The 20,585-nt window shown below is 47.0% G+C and overlaps 1 protein-coding gene across 6 annotated transcripts in view; it reads right to left on the bottom strand.

The window, feature by feature from the left end:
- Positions 1-989: 989 nt before the first annotated feature.
- The window catches only part of ALDH3A2 (aldehyde dehydrogenase 3 family member A2), a 37,964-nt gene continuing 18,368 nt past the window's right edge, over positions 990-20,585 (bottom strand). For 3 of the 6 annotated variants that reach the window (XM_087971832.1, XM_087971900.1, XM_087971769.1), the window contains exons 4-12: positions 19,758-19,843; positions 17,488-17,696; positions 15,503-15,620; positions 14,482-14,623; positions 13,053-13,219; positions 11,212-11,311; positions 8,093-8,328; positions 4,728-4,866; positions 1,117-1,191 (exon numbers count right to left, since the gene is read on the bottom strand). In XM_087971832.1, coding sequence (XP_087827958.1) covers positions 4,765-4,866; positions 8,093-8,328; positions 11,212-11,311; positions 13,053-13,219; positions 14,482-14,623; positions 15,503-15,620; positions 17,488-17,696; positions 19,758-19,843 — 1,160 coding nt within the window. In that variant the 3' untranslated portion in view covers positions 1,117-1,191; positions 4,728-4,764. Of the gene's footprint in view, positions 1,192-4,727; positions 4,867-8,092; positions 8,329-11,211; positions 11,312-13,052; positions 13,220-14,481; positions 14,624-15,502; positions 15,621-17,487; positions 17,697-19,757; positions 19,844-20,585 lie in introns of all 6 variants that reach the window. The other 3 variants (XM_087971994.1, XM_087972055.1, XM_087971932.1) reach the window with 1 other exon arrangement.

Genomic DNA, 20,585 nt, shown 5'->3' with positions numbered 1-20,585 from the left:
ATTCGTCGTGGTTTGTTTGATGTCCGCTCGTTTCAAAACTAGGGTGGTTGATGGGATGCATAGGGCGTGCTCAGGATAATGGGACGCAGAACTGATCTTGGGAGATAAGGAAGAAGCATTTGCAATTGAGGCAACCACCAGGGAAGAGGTTGCTAAGCCCGAAGCAACAATACGGATGGGGGGAAAACATCTTAGAAGAGACCTTCCCTAGTTTCTTGAGCTGTATATACAAAGGGGGGCAGGGAGATTTACTTTCAAGAGCTGCGGCACTCCTGTACAATGGAATTTATTCCGGCCGGGGATGGCGGGAATTGTAGTACAGCCACATGGCACCTCTGATGAGTAGCATACAGGCCTAACACATCACTCTCAAACCTCTGGATATTTCCTTGGGTAACATTTCTCAACTTGGCACCTGGACGATGGGTGGATTCAACTTCCAAAATTTCGCAGCCAGCTTGTTTTAAGATGGGTGGACTTCCAACTCCCAGATACTTGGCTGGGGAATTCTGGGAGTGAAGTCCACTCATCGTTCAGTTGCCAAGCTGCATAGATCAGAAATATCTCGGTGGAGGACAAACTAGGACAAAAATCAGCTTAGAAAAAAAAAATAACAATTTTGGGTTCAAAAATATGTCCCCATTTTGCTCCCTGTCATAACACAAGTGGTAAAATGCAAAAGTTTTGATTGCTCCTTTCAAAGAAAAGAAAAGAAAAGAAATCAGCAGAATATTTCCCCCAAAGCAACGAAAATTTCATGATTTTTTTCCACATGGCACAGAAGCAGCTTTTGAAAAGACTCCGTAAGAAAAAAAATATCTTGAAAATTTAACAATGGGGGCCTTTTCCTAACTTTTCTACTTAAATCGTTTTGTTTTGTTTTTCCTTGAAAAATGTTGTCCTTTCCTTTCTTTGGTGCAAATTGTCTTTCCTGGATAGAAGAGATTATATAAGAATATATAAGATATATTCTCACCCAAGAAATCAACTTTTGGTTGCTTACCCTATTTATGTTTAATGATGAAGAAGAAATTGCGTTAACTCTTGTAAGTAAGTGTTAGAAAAAGACACCCCACCCGACACACACACACGCACACATGTGCAAACACACAAACACCGCCTGGAACAGCATTTTTTAACACCACGGTATGCGATGGCCTCTGCGGAATTGCATTCTCAGAAAAGTACCACCTGCGAAAAGGAAAAATAATATTAATAATATTATATAATATTATTATAATATAAATATAAAGATAATATTAAATTTCTGCATTGGAAAAAAAAAAAAAAAAGGACAAGAGAGATAGAGGTAGTTCTTTACCGATGATTGGAGTTGGGACCAGAATTTCCGTGGCTAAGCAGGGCGGTTGTTAAAGTGATTCAACAATTTAAATTTTTTTTTGCCGTTTTTGTTGAGCAAAAATCACTGCCGTCGTTAAGTGAATCATGTGGTCGTTACGCGAATTTGTCTTGGCCCATTGACTTGGCTTGTCAGAAGCTGGTGGGGAAGGTTGCAAATGGTGATCATGTGACTCTGGGATGGTGCAACCATCATACACAGGTGCTTATTTTTAAAAAATTTGGTCCTAGGTGTGAGGACTGGCCATAAATCACTTTTTTTTTGGAATAGTTCCTAAATGCAGGGTCATAAGTCACATAAACAAATAAACAATCAGAGTTGGAAGGGACCTTGTAGCTCATCTAGTCCAACCCCCCGCCCAAGCAGGAGAAATACCTTTCCCCAGAGGTGTGACTTCAAAGAAATTTTTAGTCAGGTCCGATAAAATGGGTCTGATAAATTAGGATAATCTCAAAATGGACGGAATAGAAGTAGTAAGCCTCGGTTTACAATGGTTCATTTAGTGACCATTTGAAGTTTCAACAGCCCTGAAAGAAGTGACTAAGGACCGTTTTTCACACTTAACGACTGCTGCAGCATCCTCCAGGGTGCTTTTGGCCACTGACCGATATTTATGTGTTCTGTCCCACCTGTATCCACAGATGAAAACTTCAAGTTACAGAGTTCAAATACTTCACGTAAACAAAACCAGAGACAGAAGATTCAATTGCTCTGTTATCACAGTCCTTTGGCAATCCTCCTAGAATCTGTCCGGAAATTCTGTATAGTTTGTAAATCACAACGCTGTAGTCAGACGCACTTCTTTCCAAGGCAAAATTCACTTTGTTTCCAGCAAAGATTACGAACTCGTACGCTCCCTTGTATCCTCTGAGAGAGGGCGTGTCAATCTCATTAATTAATCCTTTGCTGGACGTCTCTTTTCTAATTGAGATTGACGTCCCAATCTTCTCCTAGTTATGGCATCCAGCCAGCATCCGGCAGTTTCATCACCGCTTGAAGTCTCTGATACACTTTCCTGATTAACAGTTAACACCTGAGGTGTAATCAGGGAAGTAGATTCAGGGGAGAGAGTGGACTCTGAATCCTCCAATAAATCAGGTTCATCTCTCGAATCCAACTCCTCTCCCTCTACTTGACTCCCCTCCAAGTCACTTAATAATGCAGGCTCGAATCTCAGTGCCAGATCGTCTTCCTCGCTCGAACCCACATCTGCTGACTGATCAGGTTCAAGTCTCGGAGTCACAACACTATCCCTCACCGCAGGGCCCTTCCCCCGAGTCTGACGAGCTGGATGCGGTTTCGACGGGAAGTGTTCATGGAACCTCAGGATAAGGTCCGAAGCACGAACCGTGGAAGCATCCACCCAAGAGAGAACCTCCTCGCCATCTGCCATCCTCCCGACGAGGTACTGAAAGCGTCCTTTCAACCGTGTCATCAGCGGCGGTCTCATCGCTGGGTACCGATGGAGAAGTCGCACCTCCGGGAGAACGGAGTGTACACGATGGGGAGTCAGGAACCAGAAGGGAACGGTGGAAGACAGGATGAATGCGCATGGAGCGCGGCAGGGTGAGTCGATACGCGACGGGATTGATGACCGCCTCAATAGGCAATGGACCAATGAAGCGGTGGTCCAACTTCTTAATCGGGCGATCGACCCGAAGGTGCTTTGTGGATAACCACACCTTGTCACCCACAGCTAGCAGAGGCGTCGCCCGACGTGAACGATCCGCAAACTGTTTGTAGTCCTCCTTCGCCCGTTCCAGTTGTTGCGCCACTAATCGGTGAACCGACTGCAATTCCTCGAGAAATTCTCGCGTTTCTGGGACCGGGGAGTCCACAATTGACAACGGGAAAAATCGTGGATGGTAGCCCACGTTAGAATAAAACGGCATTACGTGAGTAGATGTATGCTGCGAATTGTTAAAGGCAAACTCCGCCAAAGGGAGGTAAGTCACCCAATCGTTCTGCCGATGGTTGACAAAACATCTCAGATATTGGGTGAGGATGCCAATCACTTTCTCAGTCCCGCCATCAGTCTCCGGATGGTGCGCCGACGCCAAACACACCTGCACTTGTAATGCCGTCATGAGATTCTTCCAAAACCGAGCGGTAAACTGGACACTGCGATCCGAAACCACCCTGTCCGGCAGACCATGTAAGCGGAAAACATGCTGCAGAAATAACTGGGCAGTAGTGCGGGCCGATGGCAACTTCCGACAAGGGATAAAATGAGCCATCTTGGTGAGCATGTCAACCACCACGAGTACCGTCGTATAACCCGACGACGGGGGTAAGTGCGTCAAAAAGTCTATGGAGATCGCCCCCCATGGTCTACCTGGAGTCGGCAGCGGTTGAAGGAGTCCAGGAGGCGCACCCGACGTGGCCTTCGCTTGTCGACACGTAATACAAGAGGCGACGTAAGAAAAGACGTCATGTCGGACTCGCGGCCACCAAAAAGTCCGTGTGACGAGGTGAAGAGTTTTAAAGTAGCCAAAATGGCCAGCAGCAGGATTGTCATGACATTGAGTCATGATGAGGGCTCTAAGCGTCCTGGTGGGTACGTACAATAGTCCTCGATGCCGTAGCAAGCCCTCCTCTAGAGTCCATGGGGAGTCAGGTCCAATTTCCCTCATTCTTTGCTGTGACCAAGCGTCTACGCACTGCACCTCTCTTACTCGAGCCCTCAAATCCACCGGGTCCTGAATAACAGCCAAAGCTCCCGGTGGCAGGACCATACGTGGAGGAAGAGGGTCCTCGGGACTATGGTACTCGGGTTTACGAGACAGGGCATCCGCTCTCCGATTTTGCCCACTGGGAATGTATGTGACTGAAAAGTTGAACCTAGCGAAGAACAATGACCACCGGATCTGTCGTTGGTTCAACTTCTTGGCAGTGGACAAATGTTCCAGGTTACGGTGATCCGTCCGAACCTCCACCTTGTGCCGAGCCCCTTCCAGATGATGTCGCCAGGTCTCGAACGCAGCCTTGATGGCCAGCAACTCCTTTTCCCAAATGGTATAATTGCGCTCAGAAGTTGTGAGCTTCCTTGAATAATATGCGCACGGGAAAAAAGGTGCGCCATCCGTTGGGGCTTGTAACAACACCGCCCCAATAGCTACGTTGGAGGCATCTGTCTCGACCACAAATGGACGATTCGGATCAGGATGCCTCAATATAGGTTCGGCAACGAAGGCTTTCTTTAGAGCCTCAAGGACATAAATAATTGGCATTGTCCCATAAACACCGGGAACATATCAGTCTGTCCCGAGAATTTATCTGGTACAGATACCGGGCATTTCTTAAGGGGAGGAACTGGGGGAGGAACAGGAGCCTGTAACTGAGAAAGGTGATTTACCAACTGTGTTACCTGGTGTTGCAGAACCTGGTTGTTCTGTAAGAGTTGGTCAATTTGTTGTTGTTGCTCCACCAGTTGCTTTAATTGGGTTGGGTCCATCTTGGTTATACGATGGTTTAGTTTGGCTGGAAACAATAATGTTCTGTCCCACCTGTATCCACAGATGAAAACTTCAAGTTACAGAATTCAAATACTTTACGTAAACAAAACCAGAGACAGAAGATTCAATTGCTCTGTTATCACAGTCCTTTGGCGATCCTCCTAGAATCTGTCCGGCAATTCTGTATAGTTCGTAAATCACAACGCTGTAGTCAGACGCACTTCTTTCCAAGGCAAAATCCACTTTGTTTCCAGCAAAGATTACGAACTCGTACGCTCCCTTATATCCTCCAAGAGAGGGCGTGTCAATCTCATTAATTAATCCTTTGCTGGACGTCTCTTTTCTAATTGAGATTGACGTCCCAATCTTCTCCTAGTTATGGCATCCAGCCAGCATCCGGCAGTTTCCTGACCGCTTGAAATCTCTGATACACTTTCCTGATTAACAGTTAACACCTGAGGTGCAATCAGGGAAGTAGATTCAGGGGAGAGAGTGGACTCTGAATCCTCCAATAAATCAGGTTCATCTCTCGAATCCAACTCCTCTCCCTCTACTTGACTCCCCTCTAAGTCACTTAATAATGCAGGCTCGAATCTCAGTGCCAGATCGTCTTCCTCGCTCGAACCCACATCTGCTGACTGATCAGGTTCAAGTCTCGGAGTCACAACATTTATGACGGTCGCAGCATCCTGGAGTAATGCGATCCCCTTTTGCGACCTTCTTACAACAGTTCAGTTAATGACTAGTCAAAGTTACAACGGCATTGGATAAAAGCGACTTGTGACTGTTTTTCCACACTTACAGCATGGTCGCATGGTCAAAATTTGGCCGCTTGCCCATGGACTCGTGTTTACGACAGTCGTAGAGTCCCGCAGGGTCACGAGATCCCCGTTTTTGCAACCTTCCAACAAGCAAAGGTCAATGGGGAAGCCAGATTCACTTAACAACCGCAGTGATTCACTTAACAATTGTGGCAAGACAGGTTGTGAAACGCCTTTAACTGTCTCGCTTAACAACAGAAATCTTGGGGGGGGGTGTCAATGGTGGTTATAAGTTGAGGAATAACTGTTCCCTGCTCTTAATGGTACAAAATCACCCCCTTTTAGAGGGAAACATTATCAAGAAACATAGGTAAAATTTACTTATTCCTCCAAACTGTTTTGTTCTACAGCTAATCCTCAATTTACAATATTTAGTGACCGCTCAGTTACACTGGCACTAAAAAAATGTGACTTATGACCATTTTTTCCACACTTAACAACCATTGCCGCCTCCCCAGGGCCACATGATCTCTTCATTACACTTGCCAGGCCCAGTTCCTGCAACCTTCCATCGTACGTTTTAATCTCCAGGCCTTCAATCGTCTTAGATAGATTCAGATTAGCAGAGTTGGAAGGGACCTTGTAGGTCATCTAGCCCAACCCCTGGCCCAAGCAGCAGACCTGAAACCATTTCTGACCAATGGCAGTCCAGTCTCTTCTTGAAAGCCTCCAGTGATGAAGCTCCCACAATCTTTGAAGGCAACTCCTGTTCCATGGGTTGGTTGTTCTCACTGTCAGAAAGTTTCTCCTTATTTCTAGGCTGAATCTCTCCTTGGTCAGTTTCCATCCATTATTCCTTGTCTGGCCTTTGGGTCCTTTAGAAAATAGCTTGACCCTCCCTTGCTCTCTGTGGCAGCCCCTCAAATATTGGAAGGCTGCTCTCCTGTCTCCCCTGGTCCTTCTCTTCCCTAGACTAGCCAGGCCCAGTTCCTGCAACCGTCCTTCGTATGTTTTAGTCTCCAGTACCCTCATCATCCTGGTTGCTCTTCTCTGCACTCTTTCTAGAGTCTCAACATCTTTTTGACATCTCTTCTTGGCAAGCCCTGAGATATTGGAAGACTGCTATCATGTCACCCCATCCTTCTTTTCCTTAAACTAGACATATCTTCTGTCCATCCATGGTTTGCTCAGATGTCTTTCTTTCTTTCTTTCTTTCTTTCCTCTCTCTCTCTCTCTCTCTCTCTCTCTCTCTCTCTCTCTCTCATCTTTCTTTCTTTCTTTCTTTCTTTCTTTCTTTCTTTCTTTCTTTCTTTCTTTTCTTTTCTTTCTTTTCTTTCTTCTCTCTCTCTCTCTCTCTCTCTCTCTCTCTTTCTTTCTTTCCTTTCTTCTCTTTCCTTCCTTTCTTTCTCTCTCTCTCTCATCCTTCCTTCTTCCTTTTCTTTCTTTTGCTTTGGAGAATAGCTTGACCCCTTCCCTCCTCTCTGTGGCAGCCGCCCCTCAAATATTGGAAGACTGCTATCCTGTCTCCCCTGGTCCTTCTCTCCACTAGACCGTTCATTGTTATGTTATAAGCCTCCAGTCGCCTCATCATCAGATGGACTGACAGGTGCTGTAACCTGAGCTGAGCTCCGTCCTCTGCACATCAAGGGCGACTCCTGATCTCATCTTAAATACCTTAGTCCTCTTTTACTGGCAGCAATCTAGAGTGGACCTGGCCTTGCCTTTTTCTGGAATGTTCCCTTTTCAAATTCCCAGGCTATTTTCCAGCCGAGGGATTTACTGGTTGTCTCTCATCCAAATACTAACTTGATATCCTCCTGCTTGGCTTCCTACGATCCGCAAGACCACTGTTTGTCAGTGAGAGACCGTCCTCGACATACGACCGTTCCTTTATGGCAGTGACCCCCAACCTGTTTTACGCCACGGCCCGGTACCGGCATCAGCTGGGCACCGCCATCTTTTTGATGAAAACGTGCTTCCGGTGAGCTTTCTACCCGAAAAGCTCACGAAGCGCTGGATCGCCATCTTTTTGATGAACGTGCTTCCGGTGAGCTTTCTACCGGAAAAGCTCACCGGAAGCACTTTTTCATCAAAAAGATGGCGGCACCTAGCAAGCCAGCGGCCCGGTAGGACTTGTTCCACGGACCGGTGGTTGAGGACCCCTGCTTTATGGGACCGTTTGGAGTCATGCCCAGGGCTGCCTTCAAACCACTGCGGCAAGAAAAGGTCACAAAATGGAGTGAGGCTCGCATTAACCCTCCATCTCTCCTGCATAGCGACAGGAAATGTCGGGCTCCCTGGCGGTCGTAAGTCGAGGACTCCTGTCATTTCAAGCAGGTGCTAATACCAGCGCTCATAAGTTGAGGACCCTCTGTCATTTCAAGCGGGTGCTAACACAAGCAGTTGTACATCGAGGACTAGCCGTCACCTTTCTGGAAGCCTTGTGGAGGCATCCATTTCTGGTTTCGGCCTACTTCGGAGGGGCCGACATCACGTATCCTGGGCCGGGGACTCACCTTGATGACAATGGCGGCTACAATGCCGAGGACCGCGAGGGCGGCAAGGCCGAACTTCCACATGCTGAACCGCTTCAGGACAAGGAATTTAGCCCAATCCACCTTCTTCTGGCTGTTCGGAGGGTACCGAATACTGTTCATGGCTTCCATCTTGAAGTTCCGGATGAGGCAGGCGCGCAGATGGGAAAAGGTGTCGAAGCCAAAACGGCCGTGGTAGGCACCCATGCCGCTGTTACCTGTGGAGGGAAAGAAGATTTCAACGGAAGGGGCTCATAGTTGGGGAGAGAGAAACTGTATAAAAACCAGGAGACGGTGAGTTCTAGTCCCGCCTAGGGCATGAAAGCCCTCTGGGCAACTTTGAGCCAATCACCAGGAGCTGGTGAGTTCTAGTCCTGGCTGAGGCATGAAAGTCAGTTGGGCGACTTTGGCCCAAATAATAGGGGAAGGAGAGTTCTAGTCCCCTTAGGCGTGAAAGCCCTCTGGCCGACTTTGGCCCAATCACAAGTTGACTGTAAGTTCTAGTCCTGCCTTATGCATGAAAACTAGCTGGGTGATTTTAGGCCAATCACCAGGAGACTGGGAGTTCTAGTCCCGCCTTAAGCATGAAAGCTGGCTGGGCGACTTTGGCCCAATCACAAGGACACTGGGAGTTCTAGTCCCACCTTAAGCATGAAAGCTGGCTGGGTGCTTTTAGGCCAATCACCAGGAGACTGGGAGTTCTAGTCCCGCCTTAAGCATGAAAGCTGGCTGGGCGACTTTGGCCCAATCACAAGGACACTGGGAGTTCTAGTCCCACCTTAAGCATGAAAGCTGGCTGGGTGCTTTTAGGCCAATCACCAGGAGACTGGGAGTTCTAGTCCCGCCTTAAGCATGAAAGCTGGCTGGGCGACTTTGGCCCAATCACCAGGAGACTGGGAGTTCTAGTCCCGCCTTAAGCATGAAAGCTGGCAGGATGACTTTGGCCCAATCACAAGGAGACTGGGAGTTCTAGTCCCGCCTTAAGCATGAAAGCTGGCTGGATGACTTTGGCCCAATCACAAGGAGACTGGGAGTTCTAGTCCCGCCTTAAGCATGAAAGTCAGCTGGGTGACTTTGGCCCAAGCAATCGGGGAAAGTGAGTTCTAGTCCCCCAATTGGGCATGAAAGCTGGCTGGGTGACTTTGGGCAAATTGCCAGGATATGGTGAGTTGTAGTCCCGCTTTAGGCATGAAAGGTGACTGGGTGACTTTGGTCTAGTTGCCAGGAGACAGTGAGTTCTAGTCCTGCCTGAGGATGATCAGGTGATCAAAATCCAGACGCTTGGCAACTGGTTCATATTTATGACGGTTGCAGTGTCCAGGGATTATGCAATCCCTTTTTGGGGAAAGACTCACTTAACAAATGACTCAAGAACAGAAAGAAAGAAAGAAAGAAAGAAAGAAAGAAAGAAAGAAAGAAAGAAAGAAAGAAAGAAAGAAAGAAAGAAAGAAAGAAAGAAAGAAAGAAAGAAAGAAGGAAGGGAGGAGGAGGGAGGAGGGAGGGAGGGAGGGAGGAGGAGGGAGGAAAAGGAAGGAAGGAAGGAAGGAAGGAAGGAAGGAAGGAAGGAAGGAAGGAAGGAAGGAAGGAAGGAAGGAAGGAAAGAAAGAAAGAAAGAAAGAAAGAAAGAAAGAAAGAAAGAAAGAAAGAAAGAAAGAAAGGAAAGAAAAAGAAAGGGAGAAAAGGAAAGAAGAGAAAAAGAAAGAAAGAAAGGAAAGAAGAAAGGAAAGAAAAAGAAAGGAAGAAAAGGAAAGAAGAGAAAAAGAAAGAAAGAAAGGAAAGAAGGAAAGAAAAAGAAAGAAAGAAAGAAAGGAAAGAAAGAAAGAAAGAAAGAAAGGAAAGAAGGAAGGAAAGAAAAAGAAAGGAAAGAAAGAGAAAGAGAAAGAAAGAAAGAAGGAAGGAAAGGAAGAAAAGGAAAGAAAGAGAAAGAGAAAGAAAGAAAAGAGAAAGAAAGAAAGAAAGAAAGAAAGAAAGAAAGAAAGAAAGAAAGAAAGAAAGAAAGAAAGAAGGAAGGAAGGAAGGAAGGAAAGAAAAAGAAAGGAAGGCCTGGCTAAACAGCACGCTGGGACTGGGAAGGTGGCCTTGGAGGAAGGAAGAATCTAAGCAGAAAATCTTTCTACCGTGCTTCCCCGAAAATAAGACCCTGTGTCAGGGTTCCAACGATTGCCCTAATTAAGTCATGAGCCTCGAGCCAAACTTCAAAAACATTCAAAAGATTTATTAGGAGCAACATGCCGGCACTAACCTATTATGAAGCCAACTCTGAGACACATAATTTACTATCACCTATGAATTTGTTCCCCCCCTCCCCTCCTGGGTGTGTCATAAATCAGATTCTCCAATGAAGCACATTCACAGGCTGGGTGTGTCATCAATCACATTCCCCAATGAAGAATTTTCGAGGGCAGAAGATCTGGTGGCCTAGCTACAATCTTTGTAGATAAGGGTGGAATGTAATTCTGGTTTTCAACTGTTGTAATGCTCCTACAGATTTCCCCCTGCCCCTTGTTTATGGTAACTCAAAACAGGCATAGGAATGTTTTAGGAGTTGACATTCTGTCTTATATATATTTTTGCCACCCAAAAAAGGCACCAGGTCTTATTTTCAGGGGATGTCATCTACTGACTATAACCTCACTTGCGTGTGTTGCACCCGGCCTCCTTTTCGCGGTCAGAGGCCTTTAGGAACTTCTTCTTCTGCAGCCGGCAAGGCTTTCCTGAAGGCCTCTGCGGCCGATAACAGAGCTCAGGATCGATCCAGAGCTTTGGTCTCAGCTGCAGAGGCCTTCAGGAAAGCCTTACCCAGCCTTGCTGGCTGCAGAAGAAATGGGCCGGCAAGGCAGGTGTCGGGGTACGCGAGGCCTGGTTACAACTGTCCAAAGGTAAGTAGTAGGGCAGCTGACCCCGCTGCCATCCCCACCCTAGCTTAATTTTTACCCGTCTACTCTGGAGTGGGTGGGGTCTTAATTAGGGCTTACTTGGGGGTAGGGCTTATATTGGGCGCACGTATACAAATCAAGCTAGGACTTACTTTCAAGGTAGGTTGTATTTTGGGGGAAATAGGGTAAGTAGGAAACACCAACGCCCTCCGTTTTGAGACTCACCAACGCCTCCGAAAGGTAAGTTTGGAATGGAGAAGTGCATGAGGACATCGTTCGCGGTGACTCCGCCGCTGGACGTTTCGGCAATCATTTTATCGATGACCTGGGAGGCAAGAGAGAGGAGAAGAGAGATTGCAAAGGCCGTCGACACATCGGTTGGTCTGGATGAAAAATCAATGCCGGCTCCTATTTGGGTGGCTTAACGGGTGGCAGAGAATACAGCCAGTCCTCGGCTTACGACGGTTCATGGAGTGGCCGATCAAAGTTATCAGTCAACAAGGGACTTACGACCATTAGGATTTTTGCAAGCATGCCCATGGTCATGTGATCAACCTTCAGGGGCGTGGCAACTGGTTCGTATTTATGACCGTCCCGGCCTCATGCCATCCCCGTTTGCGACCTTCTGCTTGTCAATGGGGAAGCCAGATTCACTTAACAACTGGGTTGCTAACTTATCGACTGCAGTGAGTCATTTCATGACTGTGGCGAGAAAGGTTGTAAAATGTGGGAAAGACTCACTTAACGAATGACTCAAGAACAGAAAGGGAGGGAAAGAGAAAGAAAGAAAGAAAGAAAGAAAGAAAGAAAGAAAGAAAGAAAGAAAGAAAGAAAGAAAGAAAGAAAGAAAGAAAGAAAGAAAGAAAGGAGAGACAGAAAGCAAGAGGAAGGGAGGGAGGAAAAGGAAGGAGATAAAGGAAGAAGGAAGGAAGACAAGGAAAAATGAACGAAGGAAGGAAGGAAGGAGAAAGAAAGAAAGAAAGAGGAAGGGAGGGAGGAAAAGGAAGGAGATAAAGGAAGAAGGAAGACAAGGAAGAATGAAGGAAGGAAGGAAGGAAGGAGAGATAGAAAGCAAGAGGAAGGGAGGGGGAGGGGGGAAGGAAGAAAGAAAGAAAGAAGGAAGGAAGAAGGAGGGAGGGAGGAAGGAGGAAAGAGAAAGAAAGGGTGGGAGGGAGGGAGGAAAGAAAGAAGGAAAAAAGGAAGGAAGGGGGAAGGAGGGAGGAAGAAAGAAAAGAAAGAAAGAAAGAAAGAAAGAAAGAAAGAAAGAAAGAAAGAAAGAAAGAAAGAAAGAAAGAAAGAAAGAAAGAAAGAAAGAAAGAGAGTGAGGAAGGAAGGGGAAAGGAGGGAGGAGAAGGAAGGAAGGAAGGAAGGAAGGAAGGAAGGAAGGAAGGAAGGAAGAAAGAAAGAAAGAAAGAAAGAAAGAAAGAAAGAAAGAAAGAAAGAAAGAAAGAAAGAAAGAAAGAGGGTGGGAGGGATGGAGAAAAGAAAGGAAGGAAGGGGAAGGAGGGAAGAAAGGAAAGAAGAAAGAGGGAGGGAGGAAAGAAGGAAGGGGGAAGGAGGGAGGAAGGAAGGAAGAAAGAAAGAAAGAGGGTGGGCAGGAGGGAGGAAAGAAAGAAGGAAAAAGGAAGGAAGGGGGAAGGAGGGAAGAAGAAAGAGAGAGAGAGAGAGAGAGAAAGAAAGAAAGAAAGAAAGAAAGAAAGAAAGAAAGAAAGAAAGAAAGAAAGAAAGAAAGAAAGAAAGAAAGAAAGAAAGAAAGAAGGAAAAAAGGAAGGGGGAAGGAGGGGAGAAAAAAGAGAGAGAAAGAAAAGAAAGAAAGAAAGAAAGAAAGAAAGAGGGTGGGAGGGATGGAGAAAACAAAGAAAGGAAGGGGAAAGAGGGAGGAAGGGAGAAGGAAGGAAGAAAAGAAGAGGGAGGGAGGGAGGAAAAAAGGAAGGAAATAAAAGGAATAAAAAAGGATAATTTTAGATCAGGAGGAGGAGGAGGAGATGATTCCAGGTGCCCCAAAGGAAAGGAGTCCTGAATTTAAGGGCCGGAGGCTGCCTGGAAGGTGGGAAGGCAAAGTCTACCTTGTCCTTGTTCGAGAAGACGTAGAGGGCCAGGGGCTTCTCGCGCTGGTTGATGAACTGGATGGCTTCCTCCACGCCCTTCACCGTGATGATAGGCAGGATGGGGCCGAAAATCTCTTCCTGCATGACCCGGGATTCCGGATCGACGTCCGTGAGGATGGTGGGAGCTAGAAAGAAAGGAGGGGAGAGAAGGCCACGAAAATAGCCACGGGTCTTGGCTGCAGTCTTAGGGGCAGGACCAGCCCTAGCGTTGGCTGACACAAAGCAAGCATATGTTTTTATACGTCTATATTTATATTTATTGAGAATTTTACAGAAACTAAAAGAGGGAAGGAAGGAAGGAAGGAAGGAAGGAAGGAAGGAAGGAAGGAAGGAAGGAAGGAAGGAAGGAAGGAAGGAAGGAGAGATAGAAAGCAAGAGGAAGGGAGGGAGGAAAAGGAAGGAGATAAAGGAAGAAGGAAGGAGGACAAGGAAGAATGAAGGAAGGAAGGAAGGAAGGAAGGAAGGAAGGAAGGAAGGAAGGAAGGAAGGAAGAAAGAAAGAAAGAAAGAAAGAAAGAAAGAAAGAAAGAAAGAAAGAAAGAAAGAAAGAAAGAAAGAAAGAAAGAAAGAAAGAAAGAAAGAAAGAAAGAAAGAAAGAAAGAATTGATGAGGATTGTTTTTTAAGAGATGAACCCATTAAACTTAAACGTGACCTGTTCATTTTTTACACTCGGATCAAACTCCAATTTTTGGATGCCCCCAAGTTCTTAGAATAAAAAGCTGGAAGGGACCTCGGAGGTCTTCTAGTCCAACCCCATGCTCAAGGCAGAGACCTTACTCAATGGTAGGTAACCTTTTTGGGCTCCTGTGCCAAAAATTGTGCGTGCGCTTGCACGCTCGCGTGCCAGCACCCAGAAGGCAATGCGTGTTCCCCCCACGTCCCCTACGCATGCGTGCGCAATCACCATCCACCCACCCTGTCGCCCCTTTATTTGCACTGCGTCACAGCTGATTTTCGGCCTGTTTGAGGCCTTTTTCCAGAGGCTTGAGGAAGGCTTCTGCAGGCTTTGCAGGCGAAAACCAGGCCCGTTCATCACTTCCAGTATTTTTGGAAAAACAGGAAGTGGTGAAACAGGCCTAGTTTTCGGCCTGCAAAGCCTGCAGAAGCCTTCCTCAAGCCTCTGGGATACCAAAAAAGGCCTCAAACAGGCCGAAAATCAGCTGTGAGGCGCAGTGCATGCGCAGTGAGGTAAGTTTGCCTGCAGTTCGTGTGCTGACACAAATGGCACTGCATATGCCACCTGTGGCACGCGTGTCATAGGTTTGCCATCATGGCCTTATACCATCCCTACACAATAAAACAAAAGCGTTCAATAAATGGAGGGGTTGTTGTGTTTTCTCCCTGGGGAGGTTTTGGGGCATCTGATTTTTTTTGGGGGGGGGCTCACCTATGAAACGGGTAGACTCATCACTTTCACCCCCATAGGCCACCTTCTGTCCTTCCAAAAGGCCCATCAATCTCTTGAAATGACGCTTGCTCACAATCCGCTCGTAATCCGGGGACTCTTTAATGTTCTCGCCGTAGAATTCCTGCCGGGGAATCAACGTGAATAGGGTTACTCTAGGTAATCGGTCTTATGAGAAGTCCTTGAGTTATGACCGCAAACTGAGATTGGAAGTTCCATCCCTAGGAGAGAGAGGAAAGGGAGGAAGGAAGGAACAACAGAAAGAAAAAGGGGGGAAAAGGAAGAGAAAGAGAAGGAAGAGTAAACAATACAGAATGGAAAGAGAATGAGGAAGAAAGGAAGGAACAACAGAAAGAAAAAGGGAAAAAGGAAGAGAAAGAGAAGGAAGAGTAAATAATACAGGATAGAAAGAGAATGAGGGAGGGAGGGAGGAAAGTAAGAAGGAAGGAAGGAAGGAAGGAAGGAAGGAAGGAAGGAAGGAAGGAAGGAAGGAAGGAAGGAAGGAAGGAAGGAGAGAGAGGGAAGGGAAAGAAGAAGACCAATTTTTCCAGCCTGGTTTCCTTCAGTATAAAAGGGAAGAAAGAGAAATTTTGAATTTACTGTGTTAAGATTCCGTTATTTTATCCTGGAGTTCCTGTGGGGTTTGTCTGATGGCCTAGCCTACCTTGAAGGCCTGGGGTTGGAGATTACACCCTTCCACTGTGGTTACACCCCTGGGAAGCCTTTGCTAAGCCATCAGTGCAAAAGATAAGCAACTTCCATTTTATTGTAACCCCAAATATTTGTTGTTGCTGTCTGCAGTGGAAGTTGCTTTGCTGCTAATCCCGGCGGAGGAAAGAGGTTTCCTCTGGAGTTTTGGTCAAGGAACAATGCATGTTTCTCTGCTTTTGAAGATTCAACCAGCATTTGCCCCCAGAAACTCCCACCTTCTGATGCTGCCATGACTGTGTCTTGCCCCCCAGCAGAAATAGCCTTCCTACAACAGGGAAGACTTAGTTCTTACCTTGATGTTCTTCTTAATGTTCTCTACGATGGTCTTCTGAATGGATGGACTGCATAGGATGTAATCCGGGGCAATGCAGGTCTGGCCACAATTAATGTACTTCCCCCACGCAATCCGCCTGAAGGATGATAGAATCCCAGGAGGTTAAGAGTAGGAAGGGCCTCTCTAGAGCAGGGGTCGCCAACCTTTTGGACCTCAGGGACCACCAAACTCATAATTTAAAATCCCGCAGACCAGAGACCCTAGGAAACCCCCAAAAAAAGTCTGCAGGAAAATTCCCCACCCCCGTTTTCCTACTGATCAATTGTTCTTTATTTGGGATGGCAGGATACCGCTCCGTTCTCACGGGGAGAGAGAGAAAGAGAGAGACTTTTGACTCCATGCAAGGAAAACAGCAGAAGCAGCAGAAGTCTGTTTTTCCTTCCCCAAACTCAGCCAGAAATGATTCTTTGCCGGCGCAGCCTCTTGCAGGGTCCCAAAGACTCATTTCTGGAGGAATTTGGGGGAGAGAAAGAAAGACTTTGGCTGCTTTCCTTGCATGCAGCCAAAAGCAGAAGAAGAAAGAAGCGGAAAGAAGCAGTCCGGTGCCCAGGCGAGGTGTATGAGGCGAATGGGGCAAGTTCCCCCTTCCACCCTTTCCCCCCTCCCCTCACTACCTTGTGTTGCTCGCAATGCAAGCGATGCAAGCCTTGTCTTCCCACGGGCCATGTGGGGCGGCGCAGCCTTGTGTTCCCATGCGGCCTGGATTAATTGCTTTGGGGGTGACATTTCTCTGCAGACCACCAAAATTTTCTCGCAAACCACCAGTGGTCCCTGGCCAACTGGTTGGCGACCACTGCTGTAGAAGTCACCCAGCCCAACCCCCAACGCTCAGGCCAGGGATCCACATTACCGGCAGACCTCGACTTACGACCATAATTGGAATTTTTAAAAATTCAGATTCAAATTCGTAGTGAAGCGATCAAACCAGCGCCTGCATTTCCTGCGTCGGATGAAGAGAGTACATCTTTCTCCTGTCCTGGCCACTTTTTACAGAGGCACGATGGAGAGCGTTTTAACAAAATGGCATCCCTGTTTGGTTTGGTGGCAGCAGCACCTCAGATAGAAAGCCCCTACAGAGAGTGGTGAGGACAGTGGAGAAGATTATAGGAAGCTCGCTTCCTGTTATTCAGGATGATGCTTATAAGCGCAATGTGCTGATTCTGTAAACCGCTTAGAGAGAGCTGTAAAAGCACTGTGAAGAGCTATTGCTATTCCATTCCATTCCATTTTTTCTATTCTATCGTATTCTATTCTAAATTCTAATCTATTTTCTATTTTTATTCTCAATGAAGATTCTATTCTATATTCATTTCCATTCCATATTTTCTATTCTATTCTAATTCTATTGTATTCCACAAATATTCTATTCTTATTCTAGTCTATTCTTTATTCCATTCCATATGTTCTATTCTATTCTATTTCTGTTCTATTAATATTCTATTCTATTGTTCTATTCTTTATTCTCTTCCCTTCCATATATTCTATTCTATTCATATTCTATTGTTCTATTCTATTCTTTATTCCTTTCCATTCCATATTTTCTATTCTATTCTATTCTATTCTATTCTATTCTATTCTATTCTATTCTATTCTATTCTATTCTATTCTATTCTATTCTATTCTATTCTATTCTATTCTATTCTAATCCTATCCTTTATTCCATTCCATTCCATATATTCTAATTCTATTCTATTCTATTGTTCTATTCCATTCCATATTTTCTATTCCATTCCCATTCCATTCCCATGTACATGCCAGTTGCCAAACACCTCAACCTTGGTCATGTGACCGTGGGGACGCAGGAACGGTCGTAACTGTGTGAAAAACGGTTGCAAGTCCCTTTTTTCAGTGCCGTCGAAACTTTTCAGTGCCGTCGAAACTTTGCTCATCAAAACTGAGCTGTTCTGAAGTCGAGGTCTGCCTGTAGAAGATGACAGACTCACCTGCAAGCCACCTCAAGATTGCAGCCCTCATCGATGTAGCAGGGGCTCTTCCCACCCAGCTCGAGAGTGACAGGCGTCAGATGCTTGGAGGCGGCTTCCATAATAATTTTGCCGACGACGCTGTTGCCCGTGTAGAAGATGTGGTCGAATCTTTGCTTCAGCAGCTCCGTCGTCTCCGGCACTCCTCCATTGACCACTGGATACAGGTCCTGGGGTGGGGGAGGGGTGGGGTGGAGACAGGGAAAGAGGGAGTCCTCGAGTTATGACCACAATTGAGCCCCAAATCGATGTTGCTAAGCGAAGTATTTGTTATTATGGATTTCCTGTCTGGCCACTCACAGAGGATCAGATTAGGTAATCACCTCCTCAGCTTTTATTCTTTAACACTGGTACACCACAGGGTTGTGTGTTGAGTCCCTTACTCTAGTCCCGGTGATGGCAAACCTTTTTGGGCTCCTGCGCCAAAAATTGTGCGCACGCTGGCGCTCGTGTGCTAGCACCCAGAAGGCGACGCGCCACCCCCTTACCTGCACTGTGTCTCACAGCTGGTTTTTGGCTGGTTTGAGGCCTTTTTCGGCCTCCCAGAGGCTTGAAAAAAGCCTCTAGGACCAAATAGGCACGTTTTGTCACTTCTGGTATTAACAGAAAGTGACGAAACGGGCCTATTCGGCCTGCAGAGGTTTTTTCAAGCCTCTGGGAGGCCGAAAAAGGCTTCCAACTAGGCCTCACAGCTGATTTTCGGCTGGTTTGAGGCCTTTTCGGCTCCCAGAGGCTTGAAAAAGCCTCTGCAGGCCTAATAGGCCCGGTTTGTCACTTCTTGTATTAACAGGAAGTGACGAACGGGCTATTTGCCTGAAGAGGCTTTTTCAAGCCTCTGAGAGGCCAAAAAGCCTCATACCAGGCCTCACAGTTGATTTTGGCTGGTTTGAGGCCTTTCGCCTTCAAAGGGTTGAAAAAGCCTCTGCAGGCGAATAGGTTCATCGCCACTCCAAAGAGGAAGTGATGAACGGGCTATTCGGCCTGCAGAGGCTTTTTCAAGCCTCTGGGAGGCCGAAAGGCTTCAAACTAGGCCTCACAGCTGATTTTCGGCTGGTTTGAGGCCTTTCGGCCTCCCAGAGGCTTGAAAAAGCCTCTGCAGGCCTAATAGGCCGGCTTGTCACTTCGTATTAACAGGAAGTGACGAAACGGGCCTATTTGCCTGCAGAGGCTTTTTCAGCCTCTGAGAGGCCAAAAAGGCTCATACCAGGCTGATTTTGGCTGGCTTGAGGCCTTTTCGGCCTTCCAAAGGGTTGAAAAGCCTCTGCAGGCCGAATAGGTTCAATTCGTCACTTCCAAAGAGGAAGTGATGAACGGGCCTATTCGGCCTGCAGAGGCTTTTTCAGCCTCTGGGAGGCCGAAAAAGGCCTCAAACCAGCCAAAAATCAGCTGTGAGGCACGCGCATGCCTGCGGTTCGCATGCCGGCACAAATGGCTCTGCGTGCCACCTGTGGCACGCATGCCATAGGTTCGCCATCACAGCTCTAGTCTATACTCTTTATGTGCATGACTGCATTCCCACTCATGCTAGCAATACTATTACTAAATTTGCAGATGATACAACAGTGGTGGGAGTCATCTCGGGGGAGCGGGAAGAGGATGAGTCTGCCTACCGAAATGAGGTGGACCAACGGTTGCTTTCGTGGTGTGGAGCCAATAACTTGGTCCTCAACCCCAATTAGACCAAGGAGCTGATAGTGGATTGTAGAAGGAACAGATCAGACATCCAGCCCTGGCTTATCAAGGGAGACCGAGGGGAGCAAGTGTCCAGTTTTAAGTTTCTGGGTGTTACCCTAAAAGAGGACCTGACCTGGGGTGCCCACATTACCAGAAGGTAACCTGGACATTGGGGGCCAAGTTGGAGATAATAAAGGGACTCTTATTATCTGTGTTGCCTTTGTGCCATGCCCTAGGCCTTCAAACTGCTAGGCTGGCAGAAGCTGGGACAAATAACGGGAGCTCACTCCATTACGCGGCACTTGGGATTCGAACTGCCAAACCACCGGCCTTTCTGATCGACAAGCTCAGCGTCTTAAGCCACTGAACCAGCACATCCCCTTATTTGTCAAGCTGGACTCTGGCTTTATGAAGGAATTATTTTTTTTTATCTTTCTATCCTGTTTGGAGTGAAACATACCCACCCACCCACTCCAAAACACACAAATCCTGGCGGCTGGCAAATGAAACGGCAACCGCACTGCGAAGTCACACAGCCAACAATTCTTCACCCTGACCTTGTCGATGTATTGAGGCAGCAGCTTTTCAAACACCTTGGCTGTGTTTTCACTGATCTCCGATGGCTTGACCACCACAGCATTGCCTGAAAAGAACAGATCAGACGCAGGAGAATTAAAGGACAACCTGAGGTCATCTAGTCCTCAGGGACCACCAAACTCATAATTTTAAATCCCGCGGACCAGAAACTCTGGGAAAATCCCCCAAAAAGTCTGCAGGAAAATTCCCTACCCCGTTTTCCTACCGATCGATCATTCTTTATTTGGGATCGCAGGATACCGTCTCCAGCTCCGTTCTCAGGGGGAAGGGGGAAGAGAGAGAGAGAGAGAGAGACTTTTGGCTTCATGCAAGGAAAGCAGCAGAAGCAGCAGAAGTCTTTCTTTCTCTCCCCCAAACTCCGCCAGAAAGGAGTCTTTGTGAGACTTGTTGCGCCGGCGCAACCTCTTGGAGCGGGATGCCTTGCAGGGTCCCAAAGACTCATTTCTGGCGGAGTTTGGTACTTTTGCTGCTTTCCTTGCATGCAGATAAAAGCAAACAAAAGAAGCGGAAAAAAGCAGCCCAGTGGCCAAGCGAGGCATGTGGGGCACGTGGGCAAGTTCGCCCCCCTTTCTCCCTTTCCCCCCTCCCCTCACTACCTCGTGAGGTTCGCAATGCAAGCACGTAAGTCTTATGTTCCCGCAGGCCATGTGGACGGAACAGCCTTGTATTTCCGCACAGCCTGGATTAATTGCTTCGGGGGGTGACATTTCTCTGCAGACCACCAAAATTTTCTCGCGGACCAGTGGTCCCCGGCCCACTGGTTGGCGACCACTGATCTAGTCTAACCC

The sequence above is a fragment of the Notechis scutatus genome, chromosome 1 (assembly GCF_049901735.1).
Source record: "Notechis scutatus isolate UNSWTSFEM ecotype Mainland chromosome 1, rNotScu1.2, whole genome shotgun sequence".
In the NCBI taxonomy this organism is placed as follows: domain Eukaryota; kingdom Metazoa; phylum Chordata; class Lepidosauria; order Squamata; family Elapidae; genus Notechis; species Notechis scutatus.
Note: the sequence above shows the minus strand (reverse complement) of the source record. Positions and strands in the feature narration are given on the sequence as shown.